The sequence below is a fragment of the Helobdella robusta genome (genome assembly GCF_000326865.2).
Source record: "Helobdella robusta unplaced genomic scaffold HELROscaffold_24, whole genome shotgun sequence".
Taxonomy (NCBI): domain Eukaryota; kingdom Metazoa; phylum Annelida; class Clitellata; order Rhynchobdellida; family Glossiphoniidae; genus Helobdella; species Helobdella robusta.
The window spans coordinates 1,609,802-1,630,302 of NW_008704261.1; the positions used below are offsets into that span (position 1 = coordinate 1,609,802).

At 31.7% G+C, this 20,501-nt stretch overlaps 4 protein-coding genes across 4 annotated transcripts; all 4 read left to right on the forward strand.

The window, feature by feature from the left end:
• Positions 1-204: 204 nt before the first annotated feature.
• HELRODRAFT_172717 (hypothetical protein) lies at positions 205-4,091 on the forward strand (the record flags this gene model as incomplete). Its single annotated transcript, XM_009019371.1, has 4 exons — positions 205-293; positions 1,690-2,032; positions 2,915-3,300; positions 3,959-4,091. The coding sequence occupies 4 exons, from the start codon at positions 205-207 to the stop codon at positions 4,089-4,091; spliced, it is 951 nt and encodes a 316-aa protein (XP_009017619.1).
• A 3,923-nt stretch (positions 4,092-8,014) lies between these two features.
• On the forward strand, positions 8,015-8,245 carry HELRODRAFT_133761 (hypothetical protein; the record flags this gene model as incomplete). Its single annotated transcript, XM_009019372.1, has 1 exon — positions 8,015-8,245. A coding segment is annotated over one exon (231 nt), but the record flags the coding sequence as incomplete, so codon positions are not given.
• Positions 8,246-9,238: 993 nt separating this feature from the next.
• HELRODRAFT_79333 (hypothetical protein) lies at positions 9,239-9,430 on the forward strand (the record flags this gene model as incomplete). Its single annotated transcript, XM_009019373.1, has 1 exon — positions 9,239-9,430. One exon carries the CDS (start codon positions 9,239-9,241, stop codon positions 9,428-9,430), a length of 192 nt encoding a protein of 63 aa, XP_009017621.1.
• Positions 9,431-11,316: 1,886 nt separating this feature from the next.
• On the forward strand, positions 11,317-15,460 carry HELRODRAFT_172719 (hypothetical protein; the record flags this gene model as incomplete). The annotated part of the gene is made up of 5 exons (XM_009019374.1): positions 11,317-11,376; positions 11,795-11,920; positions 12,123-12,146; positions 12,976-13,089; positions 15,314-15,460. The coding sequence occupies 5 exons, from the start codon at positions 11,317-11,319 to the stop codon at positions 15,458-15,460; spliced, it is 471 nt and encodes a 156-aa protein (XP_009017622.1).
• Between the last annotated feature and the right edge of the window lie 5,041 nt (positions 15,461-20,501).

Sequence of the window (20,501 nt, forward strand, 5' to 3'; positions counted from 1 at the left end):
AACGCTTAACTGAGGGTCAGTATTATGAAAATAAATTTACTCAAATCAACTCAGATGTTAAAGTTAGATGGCGCTTGATAAATCAAATTTTAAATATCAAAAAATCATCTAATCACGTTGAGTCGTTAAAAATTAATGGTTGTAAAGTCACTAAAGCTGTAGAAATATGCAATGCGTTGAATAAAAATTTTGTTGACAGAATAAATGTCCTGCAGCAGGATCTTGATCAGGGTGCTGATGCTTTTCATCGAATTTTCTCGAGATCAAACGACAATTCCATCTTTCTCGATCAGGTCAGCCATTCAGAAATATATTCAATTGTGAATAATTTTAAAGCCAAAAAAATCTACATCCAGTTACAATTTCAACCTGTTTAGAGTCAAACTTAATTAATGAACTATTAATACCGGTGATTCACATTTGCAACATGTCATTAAAATCCGGAATATTTCCTAATGTTTTCAAGTTATCAAAAATTATACCAATTTATAAGAAAGGCGACAAAAAATGCAGATAATTATCGCTCGATCTCTTTGTTGTTTCCATTCTTGAAGATATTAGAAAAGGCGATGACAATCAAGATGACTTCATTTTTGTGTTGCCACTATTAATTATCTAGCAGTAAATACTGATTCAGAAATCTGCATTCGACCGAACTGGCTATTGCTGAATAGGTACATGAAGTAATCGATAACATGAAAAATTCACGACTAACTCTGGGTATCTTCTTAGACTTGATAAAGGCTTTCGATCTAATAAATCACGATTTGCTTTAAAAAAATTGAATTGGCATTCGTGGATAAAATAATTTTTGGGTTTAATGATTTTAACTATTAAACAATTATATGCATTCTTTGCAACCGTTTTTATCTTTAAATATATTAATAGTTTATTGCCACCTTATTTTGCAAACTGTATAAATATTAAAGCAAATGTTGATGTAAAAATTTCACGTCCGCAAAGTTTCTTTTTTTATTTCCTTCAAAATTCAAACATTTTCATATGAGTTTGTTTTACGTTAGACCTAAACTGGGAGATGATTTTACACCTGCTTGTGTTAAATGCAACAGTAACTTGATTATATTTTTAAAAAATCTAAAAAAAATTCATAGTTTTATTTGATCCGCCTTAATTAGTTTATTATAGGTGTTTTTTTTATTTTGGTTACACACATACATACATTCATTCATACATACATTCATTTATACATACATACATAAATACATACATACATACATACTTACATACATGCATACATACATACATAGTGTCCGCCCCGGGGGACCGTACGCACGTCCAAATTTTGAACGAAGAATATAAAAAAATCTTTCAAAATTTGTTGTCTTCATGCGGCGACGAATTTTCCACCGCTCGTTTGTTGGCCATGTCCAGCGTTGCCAGCTGTGGGTGGTTGAGATCGTGGCCCAACACCTCTGTAGGCACCAGGCTTGACGACGAGTCTGTGAGATTTGCCATTGGCTTCAGACTTGGCCTGGTCATTCAAAATAAATACACGTGCCAATGTGGCGCTGGGGCGGACAAGTTTGGGCACCACGGTTTGGTTTGTCGCCTGGGTGAGGGCCGTCAACCACGTTACTCAGCATTAAACAAATACATTTGTCGGCTCTTCTCCAAGGCTTCAATCCCGGTTCTCAAGGAACCATCCGGAATTTCTGCGCATTATGGTAGGCGCCCGGAGGGATGCACACTAATACCTTGGAGAGCCGGTAGATGTTTGGCGTGGGATGTTACGGTCCCTGGCACCCTTGCCGAACGATATGTAAACCTGACAAAAAAAGAATGCGGTTTGGCCGCGGCCAGGGCAGCGGACGAGAAAATGAAAAAATATGGGAACGCCCTCCCCTCGATGGAATTCTTGCCAGTATGTATCGAGGTTCTTGGCCCGATGGACCCCAACACCCTTAAATTTCTTAAGGCAATATGTAAAATGATCAGCGTCAGATCAGGCGACAGCATGGAACTGTTTTTCGCAACTAACCACATTTCGTGCTTGTTGCAGCAGTTCCTGCGTGTCTGTGTGCTTGAAAATATCCAACTGAATGCCGACATGTGCTATTAACGACAAATCAAAGTGTTAATCCATTTGTTACTTGATGTTTGACGGTTCAATGTCACTCATCATGTTTTGGTTTTAACATACATACATACATACATACATACATACATACATACATACATACATACATACATACATACATACATACATACATACATACATACATACATACATACATACATACATACATACATGCATGCATGCATGCATGCATGCATGCATGCATGCATGCATACATACATACATACATACATGCATGCATACATACATACATACATACATACAATGTTGAGTTGACAGACAGGGGCTGGTCTCAGGCCCAGTTGCCGGTTCGGTTTGGGGGACTGGGGTTGTTAAGCGTAGTCCAGCTGGCACCTATTGTTTACAAATCATCTGCCGCTGCCACGCTCGACCTGCAGTCTGCCCTGCTCCGGCAATCTTTCACGAATCTTGGTACCCTACCAGCATCACCCAACCGAGCAAAACATTTTCAAGCTCGGTTGCTGGAAGAGGCATACAAAACAACTTTTCAGTTTTTGTTGTCCTCTAGTCCCGACGATGCAACTTCGGCTCGTCTGCTGGCCGCGTCAAGCGACGCGAGCTGCGGTTGGTTGAGATCCTGGCCCAACTCATCGGTGGGTACCCGACTGGATGATGAGACGGTCAGGATGGCCATTGGTTTTTCGTCTGGGTTTAACGGTCCACCATAAATATCTGTGTAGGTGCGGTGCGGAAGCTAACGAACTCGGTCACCACGGCCTGGTCTGTCGTTTAGGTGGAGGTCGTCAGTTGCGCCATTCCGCATTAAATGATTACATCTGCCGGCTTTTCTCCAAGGCGTCAATACCCGTTCTTAAAGAGCCCTCGGGAATTTCCGCGTTGGATGGAAAACGTCCGGATGGCTGCACGTTGATTCCTTGGAGAGCCGGTAGATGCCTGGCGTGGGACGTAACCGTTCCGGGCACATTAGCGGAACGGTACGTGCACTTAACCAGCAAAGAAAGTGGTTTGGCCGCAACCAGGGCATCGGATGAAAAGTTTAAAAAATATGAAGGTGCCCTGCCCTCGATGGATTTTTTACCTGTTTGCATCGAGGTTCTTGGCCCGATGGACAACAACACTTCAATATTTTTTAAAAAGATTTGCAAAATGATAAGTGGCAGGTCTGGCGACAGCAGAGAGCTATTTTTCGCCATGAATCATATATCTTGTTTGCTGCAAAGGTTTTTGCGCGTCTGTGTTACCGAAAATGTTCAATTAAACGCCGACGTGAGCGAATAACGAGATATCAATTGTTAACCGATTTTTTCAGATGTTTGACTGTTTAGTGTCACTCATCGCTGATTTGGTTTTAACATACATACATGCATGCATACATACATACATACATAATACATACATACATACATACATACATACATACATACATACATGCATACATACATACATACATACATACATACATACATACATACATACATCCATACATACATACATACATACATACATACATACATACATACATACATACATACATACATACATACATACATACATACATACATACATGCATGCATATATACATACATACATACATACATATTTTTTTCTTTTGTGCTTGCAGTGCTTATAATAATTTTTCAGACACCAAAAGCGTCTGTTTAATAACAACGGGTCTCCATGGTTACATAAAACTACCGAATGAAAAGGTTGTTATTAATTCAAAATTTCATTTTAATTAATTCAGTTTAATTGTTCGATGATTTTTAAATACTACATTTAATAGCTGTTTGTGAAATATTATTTTATAGTTGTTTCATACTCAAATGTTTTAACTAAAATTAACCCTACCTAATGATAAAAAATTTTATCTTTTGACAGGTATTTAAGAACGCTTAACATCTTGAATTACAAAATTACCAACCCTTTAAAAAATCCTAATTATATTAAAGATGTAAATGCATCTGTCCTTTTCCAACACTCGTATATCAAATTATTGTTATATAAAATATAAATTTATTGTTGCATCAATTAAATTGAACTAAGCAATAAAAGTATATTTCCAAACCGTTCTATTAATTACTGTCGTCATTGTTTCTACTTTGATGATTTCCATTTGGGTACCAACTTTTCATTCAAACATCACCAAACTTTTGACACTGACCAATTTAGTAACTAAGAACAGCCAGTGTCCCAGTGGAGGCTTGTTCTGTGAAAAGTTCGACAATGATGACATCGGTATTCGGCTATTAAAATTTAATCGGTTTGTCATTTATTATATTATTTTGTAAACAATTGATTGACAATATTTAAAAGTAAATACTTTGAAACTTTTGCATAGTTGTTCATAATTAATAAATGTTTATGAATTATTTAAATTATATGGTTAAACTGAGGCATTAATTTTTGTTTTATCAGGTTATTTTATAACTTATTTTATCGTAGTTTTCAAATCGTTTTACATAGCTTTCAATTGATTTATATTAATATTAATTAGCAACTGATTTATTTTTATGGCTCCCATTTACTTTCTGCCAAAAAAGGACATTTTTCACAAAAAATCTAAATTCAGTTTATTGACAAACGTTTACTGAAATCAACAAGCATACTTATTGCTTGATTGAGTTTGTTTAAGTAAGTCATCGTTTTTCAAAAAATAATTGTACATTTCAGAGCATGTTAACAAATAATTAAACTTGACCTTTACTAAACTTTCAACAGTTTAAATTTTTAGACAATTTCAGTCCATTGCTTTTTGCACGATGAAAAAATTTGCTCGGCAGCAGCATTTGACGTTGGATGGTAAAGATTGTGTACACCAATTTTTAAAATCCAGGAACGATTCATTTTGAAACAAAAAAGCTCATTTTTTATCTACCGGTAATTCGTATAAACTTTCTTTTGAATCTTTCAGCATTGCAATTAAAAGTCTAATATCATCAATTAAGTATCTTTCACAAAAATTTCTGGCATTAAAACTACAGATTTTCAAATATTTTCAAATGATATTGTTTCAACAGATTTCAGCAATAGCCACTTAGTAGAAGACGGATAATCGGTAATTCTGAACTTCTTTTGAATGTTGAATAAAATGTTAAAAAGTCTTATCTATGCGATGAGCGAAATTAGAATTTTCAATTAATTGAAACCAATGGCACCAAAAAATTTCTTCTGCACCCTCTCAGTGAGCTTTTGTGACAGATTATCAACAGATTCTATCATTTCAGAGTTCACGAAGTCTTTTTTCAAGTATACAGCTGCAATGAACTCTGTAAAAAACAAAAGTATATTTTATTTGAATCATCAGAGAACAAATTCTCCAGAACCTTTGGAATGTCATCCGTCAACAAAACTAGTGATTTTAAGCCACTCCATAACTATATAGTTGGTTCGATCAAGGCTTAACCATCGTGTGCGAAAATGAGTTGGAAATTTGGCATATTGAATTTCCATGAATTTGCAAAATTCTTTAAGTTTTTCATGTCATAGCCTGGATCCATTGAAATAACTCAAAATTTTAATGTCAAGTGAAAACCTTTCCCAGGATTTTTTGGCTACGTTATGGAAAATGTGAGCTGGGCAGGCTACAGCAATCAATTTTGATCGAATGTTTTTTAATTTGGCAAAAACGTTGTTTTAACCCACCCCCTGTTTTGCTCCACCAAAGTTTACATTTGTGTTGTCAGCACTGATTGCTCTCAAATTATTAGAACTCAACTTGAATCTGTCAAATACATTTATTAGATAGTTGAAAATCATTTCTGACGTTTCTCTAGGCAAATTTAAAAATTCTAACAATTTAACTTTCAATCCTTCATGCGAGAAATACTGAATAATGACAGAAAATTTTTGATTTCTTTAAAATTTGACGATTCGGTTGCAATAGAAAACGGTTCGCTGCCTAATTCCGACAAAAGATTCTCAATTGATTTCGGAGCCAATACACTTGAATGATCGCCTGTGTTTTTGTTTAAACAGACAAAATTTTCGACCAGTTTCCGATTCGGCAAAAACAGTTGAAATCAAATTGATTTGTACAATCTGCAGCTTTAAACGATAATGAGTGAACAGCAGTATGATATGCAAATGCTCTTTCTGCTGCAGCAATTTTTTTAGATGCAGGCAAATTATTAGTGTGAAAAAACGTTGATATTTTTTTATTTTTTTTGATATTTTATTATTTACTTTTTATTTTTCACATTTTTTTTGTGAGCTTCTTTTTCAAAATATTGTTTAAAAGATGAAACGCCTGCGTTCGCAATGTTAACATCAGTTGAACAATATTCACAAAATGCTAATTTTTTATTTGTTTTATCGTTCATTTTTGCTATTTGATTTATCAGGTCAACAAAATATTGCGAAAATTTAGTAGACAGCTGGGCAATATTCAACATGTCTAAGGCCTTTTATGATTTACTGCCAGATTTCCAAGTCGGGTCAGTTTTGTTAAATTTTGGTCAAGTTTAACAAAGTTTTATTTAATGTTTTTTTATTATAAACAATAAAAATTGGATGTATTTTTTACAAGTTGAAGCTTTTCAAATACTTTGTTCAAACATTCAAAGTAGTGTTGCTTGTTAATGTACATAAACCCAGTATATAGACAGACGTGGTGTGAGGGTGGCAGCAATCAAGTAAGGGGTTGTCTGTTGAAGCTATGCCATCAGTGGAGAAAGCGAAAGTTAAAGTAGCCTTACTACAATGGGCGTTACGCGTGATGGACTGGCTCAACAGGAACCCTGAAACGATTTTCTACATATGATGGGTGGAAAAACATTTGTCAACGGCTGTCTATTGTGATAGGGTAGCTTTATACTACCTGATGCAAAATTGAAAAATTGGGACCTACAATCCTAATTCCCATATTACATCATAAACATTAAATCACGCCAAACTTTATACCGACTCTGACTTCGCCCAAGTGAACAAGATTCGCGTCTTCTGTTAATAAAGGACAAGGTCGAAAAACTAGCTACTGGGCAAGAAAAAATCAAACTAGGGCATATGATAAAATTTGAAACATGGAAGTTTAAAGGTCTCGTGACCGAGTGGTTAGCGTGTCCGTCTACCACTCCCACGACCCGGGTAGCTGACCCCCGGTCAACCCAGCTGTTCATCCTTTCGAGGCTGGTAAATAGGTATACGACGTAAGTTGTCGCATGTTGGCCGGCGTGATGGCTCAGTGGTTCAAATGCTCGCTAAGTCAAACATCTCAATGGCTATAAAATACTCAGCGTATATGATGCGGTGTTTGCGCGTGCACATAAAATACATGTGTACGTCGTGTGAAAAGGATAAACAGCCTTTGTGACGAAGATGGCTGCTTCAAATTAATGGATTAAGATATGAAGAACATAGTAAAAGATATATAGATAATATATCTGCAACATTGTAAGTGGTGCTGCGTATGTCAGAGCTGCGATAATAAAGACTAAAAAAAGTTACAACTTAAGAAGATGCGAATGATGGAAACAAACAGAAATGGAAAATTAACGGATGGATGTGTGTAGATTATCAGAGGTCAGATAAAAAGGTCAGGGTCACTTTAAAACGACCAATAGACATATAGTTGTATATTCAGAATAGAGTGAACAAAGAAAGTATGAAGTTGGGATGTGGCTGCATAGAAATATGGCTAAATCAATGAATGGATATGATCCAACCAATGAAAGAATAATAACTGTGAAGATAGCAGCTATTCTAAGAAACATTACAATAGTGCAGATATACGCATTAACTACACAACAACAGAAAAAGAAGTACAAAAATTTTACGCATAGCTGAAGGGGTTGATTGAAACTATTTCAAAAAAGAGCTATGGTTGATCATGGTAGACTTCAACGCAAAGGTTGGTAACAAAAAGAGAGCGTTGTAAAAGGACCGTTAGAAATTGGAGAAGCTAATGATGCATATGACAGACTGCTAGAAGTTTGAGCATATCATAACCTAGAACTGATAAATACCTGGTTTCAGCAACATGCCAAAAAACTGTACATAGGAATATCACCAGATGGCAAAACAAAGAATCAGATAGATTACTTTGCAATACCATACAGATGGAAAACATTTGTGAAAAATTGTAAAACATATACAGGTGCAGACTGTGATACAGACCATAACCTGCTTGTAGCTACTCTCAAATTTAAAGTCAAGAAAAAAGCAAAAACGCAACCGGTAGAACAACTTAGATTAGAGGACTTCAGAGATTACAACGCAACTATGTACAAAATAACGGTCAAAAACAGGTTTGAAGAATTATAGTTAATTGAAAACGAAAACACTCCGGAGACATTGTGGCACAATAAAAAAAAATCTGATATAGACTGAAGCAGAAATAGCAAGCTATGATAAACCAGAAAAAAATGGATGGATATAACACCCTTGAAACAATGGCGAAAAAAAGAAAAACAAAGCAGAATTACCCAAAACAATACAAATAGTTAAAAGCTGAAATAAAAAGAAAATTACGGAACGACAAACACGAACAAATAACAAATAGAGAATATATGTAAAGAAGTAGAAGTTGCCAACAGCAAAGGAAACATCAAGAAAATGTATGTACAGCACTGTCCCTAACACGTAGGTTTCAACCTTATTTTCAGTGTTTAAAAGCGAAATCAGGTAAAAACTTAGCAGAAGAAACACAAGTAGCAGAAAGGTTGAGAGAATACTGCAAAGAGCTGTACTCAGATAAAACAAGAACTAAGATTAATGAAAAGTTTGTAGACCATCCAGTTTATAAAAAGCCTTCACCACTGAAGTCTGAAGTTGCTTGGACAATAAAATAACTGGCATGACGTAAAGCAGCTGATTTAAAACGATGTGTCTGCAGAATTGTTCAAAGCTGGAGATAAAACGGTATTTAATAAGATACACAAGATATGTACAGAGGTTTGAAGCACGAGATTGTTGCCAGTGGATTGGACACATCCGTTGTTTCCATCAATTCCAAAAAGGGTGATTTGAAACAATGTGGTAACTACAAAGCAATCGCCCTTGTATCACATGCAAATAAAATTTTACGGAAAATTATTTGAGAAAGAATAAGAATGAAAAAAAAAATAGAGGTTGTTGAAGAACAGACAGGCTTTAGAACTGGAAAAGGAACAAGGGATTAGATAGTAAATTTAAAAATAATAATTTTGCAAAACCCAGAGAACAATGTGTTTTGTCGATTTTCGTAAAGCGTTTTACTCTTTGTCACATGATAGACTATGGTTGGTAATGCTAAAAATAGGTTACCCGTTTCAAATAGTACAATTGTTACTCAACTTATTCAAGAAGCAAATTGTTGAAGTAAAAGTAGTAGATGTAACTGCAAAATGGTTCCCGGTCAGGATGGGTGTAAAATAAGAATGTGTATTATTTCCTTACCTGTTTAATATCTTGGTAAAAATGGCATTGAGAGAAGATCAGGAAGGTTTTCGAAGAAGTAATAAACATAGAAAGACGAAGGATAACAAATTTAAGGTATTCAGAAGACATGATAGTTTGGCTACCACTGAAGAGGAATTACAGAAATCAGTCAACAGGGTAAAAACAGCCAGCACCAACTAAAGCTAATAATTACTGAAGATGAAAAAAATGTGATGCACATATATAGACATCGCTAGTTTAATACAGTTCAAAAAATTATTTATCTCTTACTTACATAGATTACAAAAAGGTATAATTTGTTGAAATGCAAAAAATAATTATCATAGTTAACATAAATATTTAGATTTAAGGAATAGGAGTAATGCTATGTCTTTAAGAACTTAGTTTATAACAATAATAAACTATTTATTGATTATCTATTTTGGTTAAATAATCCTCCTCATCGCCATAATCATCATCATTGTTTTCTTTATCATTTTGTCATCAGCGTCACATTATGCAATTTCTCATTCATCTTCACTCGCTAATTAACGTAATAATGAAATTGATTGACTCTGTCACCTAGTGCTGAACAATAAGAAAACAAGTGCTGTGCGTGCCTGGATACTCCGCTGACATCTCACGTCAGTAATAAATGTGTGTATGCATACCATTATATGCAGACATACCTTTTTTCGAGATCGTGCAAAATATATCTCTACATACTTATCTCACCTACAGAAAAAATAACAAAAGAAACAATCTCATTTAAGAATGAAAAAAATAAATAAATCACGAAAAAGTAAAAATGATAATAAACTAAAATTTAATTTTTTTTAATTTGTTAAAATTACGCGCAGATGTCTTTTGACTAATATGACGTGACAGCTTTTTAATTGACATTTCGATAAAAACAATAAAGGTAAAAGCTTTTTAATAAAAGGATATAATGAATATTTATTATTTTTTATTTATTATTTCATATAAAATTTATTTCTTTATTTATTCATTCATTCATTCGTTCGTTTATTCATTCATTTGTACATTCATTCATTTGTACATTCATTCATTTGTACATTCATTCATTTGTACATTCATTTATTCATTCATTCATTTATTTACCTGCGACAAGCCATAATTAGACTTGTTTGGTGTAAATTGACATAAAAAATGTTTGTTAATTGTTTGTGGTTACATTTCTAATACTTTTATTATACTCACAATTTAGCTTTTTAGCTTCTTTGTCTTAACCTTTCTTTGTTTTGATTTTATTTTTGATTTTATTTTATTCATTTGAAAATGTTACACATATTTTTTTAATACGTTTATTTTTTCTACTGTTCCATTCCGACATTCAATTAATTGCTCATTCATTCATCTATTTATTCAACTATTCGTTTATCCCATTCATTCATCATTCATTCGCTTTTGTTTTTCTTAAATGTTAATTAAATATTCTGTTTTTTATATACATACAAGTTTTGATTTGTGCGTTTTATTATATATTAATAACAGTAATAATAACAATATGATTTAATTTTATTATTTGAATGAAGTTGTTAGCAATTACTCATTAATGGACACATACACATCTGCTAAAACACAAAATTGACACAAAACCACACACAAACATGTGAACTGCGCGTATACAAAACACATCACAGTTATAAAACTGCAACAGTGGGTGTTTCCAGTATTGAAGGCTTTAGTGGACAAGTTACTGAGCAAAAGCAATTTCTGCACTATTTAGCTGCTTCTCCTCTTGTCAAAACAGTTTGTGAGACCGGATTCAACGTTGGACATTCAAGTTTCAATTTCTTAACTGCCAATTTAAATTTGATGATGTATTCATTTGATCTGGGAAGCCATGTCTACCTGGCAGAATGGCCAAACTACTGCCTGATATCTTGAACAAAAAGAGTTTGAATGGATCTAGGTTGACAGTCAGGTGCGTAATGATTTTAGATTTAATGAATGATTTGCAATTTTGCAATTGTTTTAATGTGAGTGAATAATTTCTCAAATGTATAATATTTTTGAAGCTAAAATTTTATTTTATGCATTCGTTGCGATAAAAATCCCCGTGATCAACGAGGTTATGAAGATGCGTAAAGTGAAAAAGGGTGAATTTATATAGACTACCGAAAATGCCAGGAGTATGAAAACTGGGGAGAAAAAATATGGCCAAAATATGTTGATACAGAATTGAATGTGGATTGTATTCAAATTTTATATAATAATAATTATTATGATTATTACTATTATAATATATTGCCGATTCACATCGCTGCTTCAGAGGCGTCCGGAGCATGCGTGCAAGATAAGTATTTAGTTTTTTTCATATGATGGAAGCAACGATAGCAAGATGGGATTGGGCTATTGGAATTTCTAGGAAGCCTGTTGTATCTGCGGGTTGATCTGGCATGTTCGTGGCGGGATATGAGATCATTCAGATATGTTGGAGATTTAGATAATAATATTTTGAAGGTTAGAATTGCAATTTTGGAGATGATTTTTGCAGAGACAGAAAACCAATAAAGCACTGGAAAGAGATTGGAGATAGTAGAGCAAAGAGGCTTGTTGAGGGTCAGTCTAGCAGTTTCATTTTGAATAGTATATATAATATAAAATAAACAAAATATAGTGTTTTATAAATTTGTTAAATTTGTTACTGTATTTAAACTTTTAGAGAAACCAATGGGAAACATGTGAAGTAAGTTTAGAGATAAATGAATTTAGTATTGAAAGATACAGTTTGCATGTGATGAATTTTTTAAAAGCCAAACTGAAGAAAATATTTTGCTATGTTGAGCCTAATTATAAAATAATTAAGTTAAAGAATTGTTTTGATGACTTTACGTGAAATTTTTATGACATACTGATGATATTGTATTACTTGCACTGTTTAGGAGCGCCAGGTCATCTGGGAAGCAAAATTGCTAGGCTGTTAAACGTAATAAAAAAGTTCGGAGCTCAAAATATAAAACATAAATTAAAATTAGGAAACGGAGATGATAGCAGTAAATTTTTTACAATCAAAATTGTTAACAGTGGGAACGAACGATTGTTTTCTAATCAACAAAATTCAGATATGCACAAAAGCAAAATATAGTCAGACTTTCTTATAACAAACTTCTATATAACGAAAATCTCTATATAGCAAATATTTTATGTTCCTGCAATACTGTTTTACTATTATGCTTTTTGATATAATCATATAATTTTATGTTTCTTTTTATTTTTTTTGCAATTATACCACATCTTATTATTCCAATTATAAAAATAAATGATTTAGAGATTGATTTTTATAAATATACAGCATATAAACATCTTTTAAACAATATATATTAATAGTTTTTTCCCGAACAAAATCTACATAACGAAATTTCTATATAGCAAACTTATTTACTGAAACCATCAAGTTTGTTTTACGGAGGTCGAAGATAATATTAATATCATTATTATTATAAACGAGTCTAATAGAGGGACGCTGCCAAGTCCACTAGATATCTTCACTTTGTACAATTGGCCCATGTCTCTAGGCTAAATATGCTCTAATATGGATAAGCGATAGGTCCTGCTCTACTGAATGCATAGATATGATGCATCAGATATGCCTTGGTGGCCACGAGGTCGAGTCTAACCAACAGCAGCAGGTCAATCCTAGGCAGCTTTAATAACTCTATGTGGTCTTTTGGCCAAACAGAGTAAGAAGACGTCTAATTATGAGCCCGAAGACTGGTGGCTGTTGTGTTCTTTTTCTAACCTTGTTTTTTGTTAAAACAAACAAAGGATTCTGCGCAAACATCATTAATCTGTAGCGTCCACTGGCAGATCCAAGAAGGAAAGTACTGTTTTTGACGAAAAATTGACATTATAAGCAATAAAAGAAAAACAACAACATGCAAACATTTTTTAAATTTTCTTTCCCCGGTCAACGTTGAAACATTTTAAAAATTTTGGCTTCCTCTCATCAAAGTTGTTCAGATCCGCCACTGCTTGCATTCAGTTTCTTCAAAGAGATGCTGGTTGTTGACCGTGTCTCACGTTCAAACAGCGACATGTTAATGATGTAAACGTTGTAGAGATTGATTTAGTTGTCAGTAAGATACTTGAGTGTCATATGAACGAGTGTTGACTATTCGACGAAAAATCTCAGCATCACATATATTTTTGAAGCTAAGGTAAGTGAACAAATTAACAATTTGTATGTTGTTATTTGTAACTGAAACAGTTTCTAACGAAAAATCACCCGCAGAGATGTCTCAAATCTTAGTTTAATCTCAATATATATATAATCCAAAAAATGAATTGCCAGCGACCGTACAAAAATCGTCCACATTTCTGTCAACAGAGCAAATCATTGGGATAGTCAAGGTATGTAAAAACTTTTTTGTTGATTGTGACAGGGAGCATTTTTTTCTCTTCAAAATCTAATCCATCGGAGTCCTAAATTTATTTTACACCATTACCATCCCGAACATTTTGAGAAAATTTTCTTTGTGACATAATGCAGCTAATAATAAGTCCACAAGGTGGTCAAAAATTGACAAAGCCAAAAGCTGTCCTGAGGTCAACGTAGGCGGTCAAAAGCGGTTTTCTTCTTTTCTGAAAAGGGGATGACTATGTTAGGATCTTATCAATGGTGCATCTGTCTGGTGTAAAGCCAAACTGCTTCTTGCGGCGTCGGGACAAATGCGTTTGAGTAGGACACAAGCGAACATTTTTTGGGGGGACTAACAAGAGTGTGACGCCTTGGTAATATTTGCATTGCTTTTGTAGAACGGGATAATAATGATTTTTTCCAATTCTCAGAAACCACACCAGAGACGACTTCAACCAAAAAATGTAGTTTAACACTAAGTTTAGAGTTCGCAGTGGCTAATTTTAGCAAATTTCAGCAATTTTTTTAAAAGTGTTAGAAACTGGTGGTGAACCAAAGCATTAAAAAAAAATCACAAAGTAAATATTTTGTATTCAGACTTCAAAATCGCTTTAACATTAAGTATTTTATATATGTGTTTAATGTGTGTTTAATAAAAAATTTTCTATCAAAATTGTTAATTAATTTTGTTTGAAATTGTTTAGATTTGGTGACTCAACAGTAGAAGTACCAAAATCAATATCTGAAGGTAAACTTCCCTTCTGTGATCTGATCTTCGTTGACGGAGGACACAATTATCCCGTTGCCAAGTTTGTCTATTGACATCAAACGCGTGTTATATACGTGCATGTAGTCTTTTTGTAAATATTAAAATTTATAACATAAACTAATAATCGCTTTTTAATTAGACTCATGAGATGGGCTTTACAAATTTAGAAATACAATTTAGCTGCGGTTTATTTTGCCAAATTTAGTGCAAGTGTGAAGGCAATAACTTAAATTAAAGGCAAATATAATTAACTATAATTAAATAATGAATGTAGCAAACAATGTACAGAGCTGACATACTGAACCTATGAACCTAACTAAACATTCCATGATTATCCTACAAATTGAGGTGCGGAATTCGGAAAGGCATGGGATGAACTATTCGTATCCAAAAAAAAAGCTGATGAGGTGGAGTTTACAATTATTTCATTAACCATAAATCAAAATCAATAAATTATTTCAACTAATTTTATCTTTATTTAAGATCAGTTTACATTTTCTAAGTTTCTAGCTATCAGTCGCAACTTTTGATTATTTTTTTAAAATTGTTTAGTCAAAAAGGTAATCAATTAATTGTTTTGTACATAAAATAACAATTAGCCGTTGTTTTATAATTGTCTAATTAGTAGATCATTGTTTGAATAGACTAGTGTGTTTAACATTTTAGAATTCTTTTAATACAAATTTTATTTAAAATGTTCTTAACGATAATATTCATTTGTATGAAGATCATGAAAAACTCAAAACTCGAAACAAGTGGCGCCTCGATTAAGACAAGGAAGGTTTCCATTGTTGAAGTGTTCCGATGCACGCAGAAGAATTTTCAATTTGGTTTGGAAAGAGGATTTACTGTTGGCAGAGTTATACTTTGGTAACAGAAACGGAGTTTGAAAAATAAATTGAAACATTTTTATTGACAACCGCTCTCAAGTAAACGCAAAGTTCACTCTCTTAAATGTTCGTAAAAATATCATTTACAATAAATTTTATAAATAGGTACTTGCCGTAAGGCAACAATGTAATATTAATTAAAAAAGAACCCTTGGTTAAATTTGGCCCTTTTTTTAATTGTTTTCAAAATAAACGGTTAAAAAAGTAAGTAAGTAATTAAGCAATTTATACCTTAAAGGTTTAGTATAAAAAAAAAACCTAACCAGAAATTGACTCAATTGAAGATTTTAAATGAAGAGATGCTACTTTTTGATTTAACTCAATTATTGTTACAGTAATGCTTCAATCATACATTTAAATTTCATATATACATTAAAATACATATTAACATTTTTTTATTGAATAGTACTTTTGTGTGAAGGCTAAACCATTACACATTTATTAAAAAACATAAAAAGAAATTATCATATTTATAAAAAAAATTATGTTTGAGGTGTTACAGTTTTTAATCCGCTTTAACCATGTTTAAGATATATAGATTTATAAAGATACATTTTGTATTTCATGAGTTTATGGAATTGAAAATTATTATTTTAAATCACTCCATTACAAAACAATTTAAGTTTAAGTCTTTATCACACACAAGATAAATAATAATTTGTCGTCACAATGTTGCAAAAATTAATAAATAGGTAAAAGTATAAGGTATGCTATTAGGTATTAGGTATATGTCTATTTGTTCTGGCCAAATGTTAGGCCAAAACTTAGGGCTCGGCTTCGGCCATTTCAAAAGACTGAATTGTCAAATATTGCCATTTTCGTTTAGGCCATCTTTTTTATATGTCTAGAATAATAACTGCTAGTTATTATTATTACTATTATTATTAGCAAAAATTTGTTAGGGTCATGTTAAAACATTTAAAACTTTACACAAAAAACAAGTTGAGTTGAATAGTAACATTGTTGTTGAACACGACCGAACTAGGGACAAAATTAAATGGCATCATCAGAAAAATTAATTAAACTGTTGAGGATAAAATCCAAGAACTGGTTGATGAATATGATCCAGGCTATTCCGGACATAACAATATATAATACTAAATTTATGTCCACGTCATATGAAACGGACAAATTACAACTTAGAATTAACTAAGTCAATAACAGAACTTCTGTTCTTATTCTTAAAATAATTGCAATAAGAAACAAGAGTAAATAATGAAAAGTGGTCACTTGATATATTCCTTTCAAATATCCTATCAGTAAGTGTAAAAACCGAATTACAGAATATATATGACGTACTGCTACTACATTGACACGAAGATTTACTAAGCATACACAAAGAGGTGCAATAAAAATATCACCGGATAGCAATTGCTAGGAGATACTCAACAATAACAAAGATAATGTATGGCAATAAAAATACTTTTCAATTTAAAATTGCAGAAGCAGTTAAAATGAGAACCCTGTAATAAATATACAACAGAACACAGTAACTTTACTATCGACAAAGAAACTATTAATAAAGAGAAATAATGGATCAACGCAAAATGAATTTTTAGAGCCAATAAAATAGGAACGCAGATATGTAAGTATATATAAGATATAACCAATAGCTGATAACAACTACATTGAAGATGGCAAAAGATTACCGTAAAAAAGCTTTTTCTGTATAAGATAAAAATGAATAAAAAAGTAGTAAAGAACTTTGTTTTCTCTATAAAAATGATGATAAAAATACAATACTAAACATAGAAAAATTGAACCAAAAACTTAACAAAGCTGAAAATGCAGTGATATTTTTTAACAATTGCATCTTCTACAGTCATAATCCTAATTATTATTATTGTATATTTATTACAGGGTTCTCTTTGTTTATGTACAGTTTTTCTACAATTTTAAGTTGAAAAGTATTCCAATTGCAATACAGTATCTTTGTGTTATAACATAATAACACATTAAAATAAAAATAATATTTAAAAAATAATAATAAATTTAAACTAAAATGACTAAACAAGCTTTTTTCGGCAAAGTTGCTTTATAAGTGTTATTATTTCAAATATAAATTTACATTTATAAATGTTGTAACTATAGTAACCAAAAACTGAAAATGAAACGATCAAATTTAGAAGTAAAGTCAAACCTGCGTATAAAGAATTTATTGGTTCCAGGAGAAAAATCGTTTTATAAAAATTTTGTTATATAAAATTTGTTCGGAAAAAGTTCTATATTGCTTATAAGATGTTTATATGCTAAATATATATGAAAACAATCTTCCAATCATTTATTTTGATGACAGAGAGTAATAATACATGATATAATTATAACAAATATAAATTTTAAAATAAATAGATTTTTCCATGCAAAAATGATTCTGAATTAATTGAAATTAATCAAATAAGAATTCACAACAATTACTAGAATACTAGGATAAGAAACAATAAATAAGGTTCTAAGAAATTAAGGGAGTACAAATACACCGCTCTTTTTTTTAACTTTTTCAAATTTCGTTCATTAAACAGAAATTAAGTTTGTTCTATAGAAACAGTTTTATATAAAAAAATTTGCTGTATTGTTTAAATATTTTTTAAAAGTTAAATTGATTTTAATTTTATGAATATATGTCTGAATAATTGATTAGACTATTCACGTATATATAATTACACATATTTGTACATTCTAACATAAGAAGCATTTTTTTGAACAATATTTGTCACACCCACCTACACACACACACATATATATTTTTATTGAAATTAACCAATTTTTACCGTTAATTAATTTACAATTAAAATTATTAATATTAGATATTAAATTCTCAACATAGACATCTAATACATAACGTTAATAGTTTATATTGTATATTAATTAACGGAAAAAATCGGTGATTTCAATAAAAAACTGCTTAGATTATGGTCTTCTACCCATGAAAATTGGTGAACTTGTATAATATAAATTTGTAAAAAAAACACTATTGTTTTCTATACAAATTTTACAAATGTTACTAGGTCAAAAACTTATATATAGAAATATTAACCCTACCAAATTAACCTTGATACAGTGGCGTAGCGAGAGGGACATTTATGCAAAATTAGGTAAGATATGAAAGATAAATTTTAATTAAAATTATCTATTTAGACAAAATATATCAGTCTGTGAATACTTGATTAGGAAATAAATATAAATTAGTGGTTTTTGGTATTAGGGCGATACAAGGAATAAAAGTTTTTGTTTTATTTTCGATAACTAATTTGAATATTTTAACACAAAAAAGGCACGTTTTCAAGTTTTCTGATTTTATTTTTAAAAATAAAATCAAATGCTTAAATTCGAAGTTTATAAAATATAAACATTTTTGAAGCAACATTTAGACAAAAAAAATTCCACAAATACAAAATGAACCTATTCATTTAATAGCTAAATCTATTCGAAATTTTTTGTTTCCTAAAATTCGCAATGCAAAATACTATGGTCTTTTATTTGATTCAACTGCTGATATTTTCCATCGAGAATAAATGCCTCAAGTTGTAAGATACGTTGATATTGACTAAGAAAAAAACGGTTCAGATAGATGAATCTTTTCTTAGTTTTATACAAAATAAAAAAAAATGCTAAAAGTTTAGTAGGAACTATTACTAGTAAATTAAAAGAAGGCATAATAGGTATTGAAAATTGTCGATCTCAATGCTACGACAACGGTAATGTTATGGCAGGTCATAAAAGTGGTGCAGTGAACGTATAATGGAATTGAATCCTTGAGCACTTTTTGTGAATTTTAATAAATATTTTTTAAGTTTAGTGGGTGTAGATGCAGCCAAAGAAGATATTACAATGATAACATTTTTTGGAATAATGGAAGAGCTATATGTCTTTTGTTCACGATCAACACAAAGATGGCAGAAATTGAAAGATGGTGTTCCTATTTTTCTTAATTCAAAATCTGAAACGAGCTAGAATTTGAAAACTGAAGCCATAAAACCTATTGAAGACCATTTGGATGCAATATTAATAGTACTTGAGCAATTTACTAAACGATACCTCCCAGACTATTGAAACAAGATCTGAGACAAATTCCTAACATCAAAGAATTTTTTCTTTCGACTTTATTAATTTGAAAGTTTTCTGGTATCGAAATTTATTGATCGTGTTAAAAAGTTAAAAAAAGGCTACAGGATCCTAAAATGAATTTTTATGACGCAGCCAAGGGTATTGAAATCTTTAAAAATCAGCTATTTAATGACAATGATAAGAACTGATTGTTATTGAATGTATTGAAACGGGAGAGAACCTGTGCAAACAATACGACGTGGAAATTGAAAGATGAACGAGAAAAAATAAACAAATGTCTGGAGAAACATGTTGAGAAAGCCGAGAAATCGAATGCCGAGAAAGGACAAGGAAGAATTATGAAAAATGCTGTGGACAAAATAAACTCAGAGATTAGTGACAGGTTCGCACGACTAAATGAAGCTGATCAAAAATTCGGGTTCAGTCTAGATTTGAAAAATTTATTATATAATAAAGAAAAGGATAACTTGAAAATACAACGTTTACATTTAGCGGAGTTCTTCAATTCAGATATTGATGGTACCAAGTTATATCAATATCTCAAAATATCTGGTCACAAAACGCTATTGGCTACACGTAAATATTCTCATTTTAACATCAGAATTTTTAAATTTATAATTGAATACGGAGACCAAAGGGTTTTTCTTAATTTTCAAATTTTAAAAACAAACTCTATTGCTACTTGTGAGCGATCATTCAATAACTTAAAATTAATATTAAATTACTTATGAACTTCAATGAGTCAACAGCGATTGTACAACTTGGGGTTACTGAATATTGAAAAAATGAAATGAATGGTTTAAATTTTGAATAGATAATCAACGAGTTTGCTTCAGCATAAGCCAAAAAATTGACATCTAATGAAATTTATCACTTTTTTACAATTCATTTTTTTAAATAAAACTAAAATATTTGTCTAAGTTGCTTCTTTTATTGTTTGCAAACATGATTTTCTAGCAT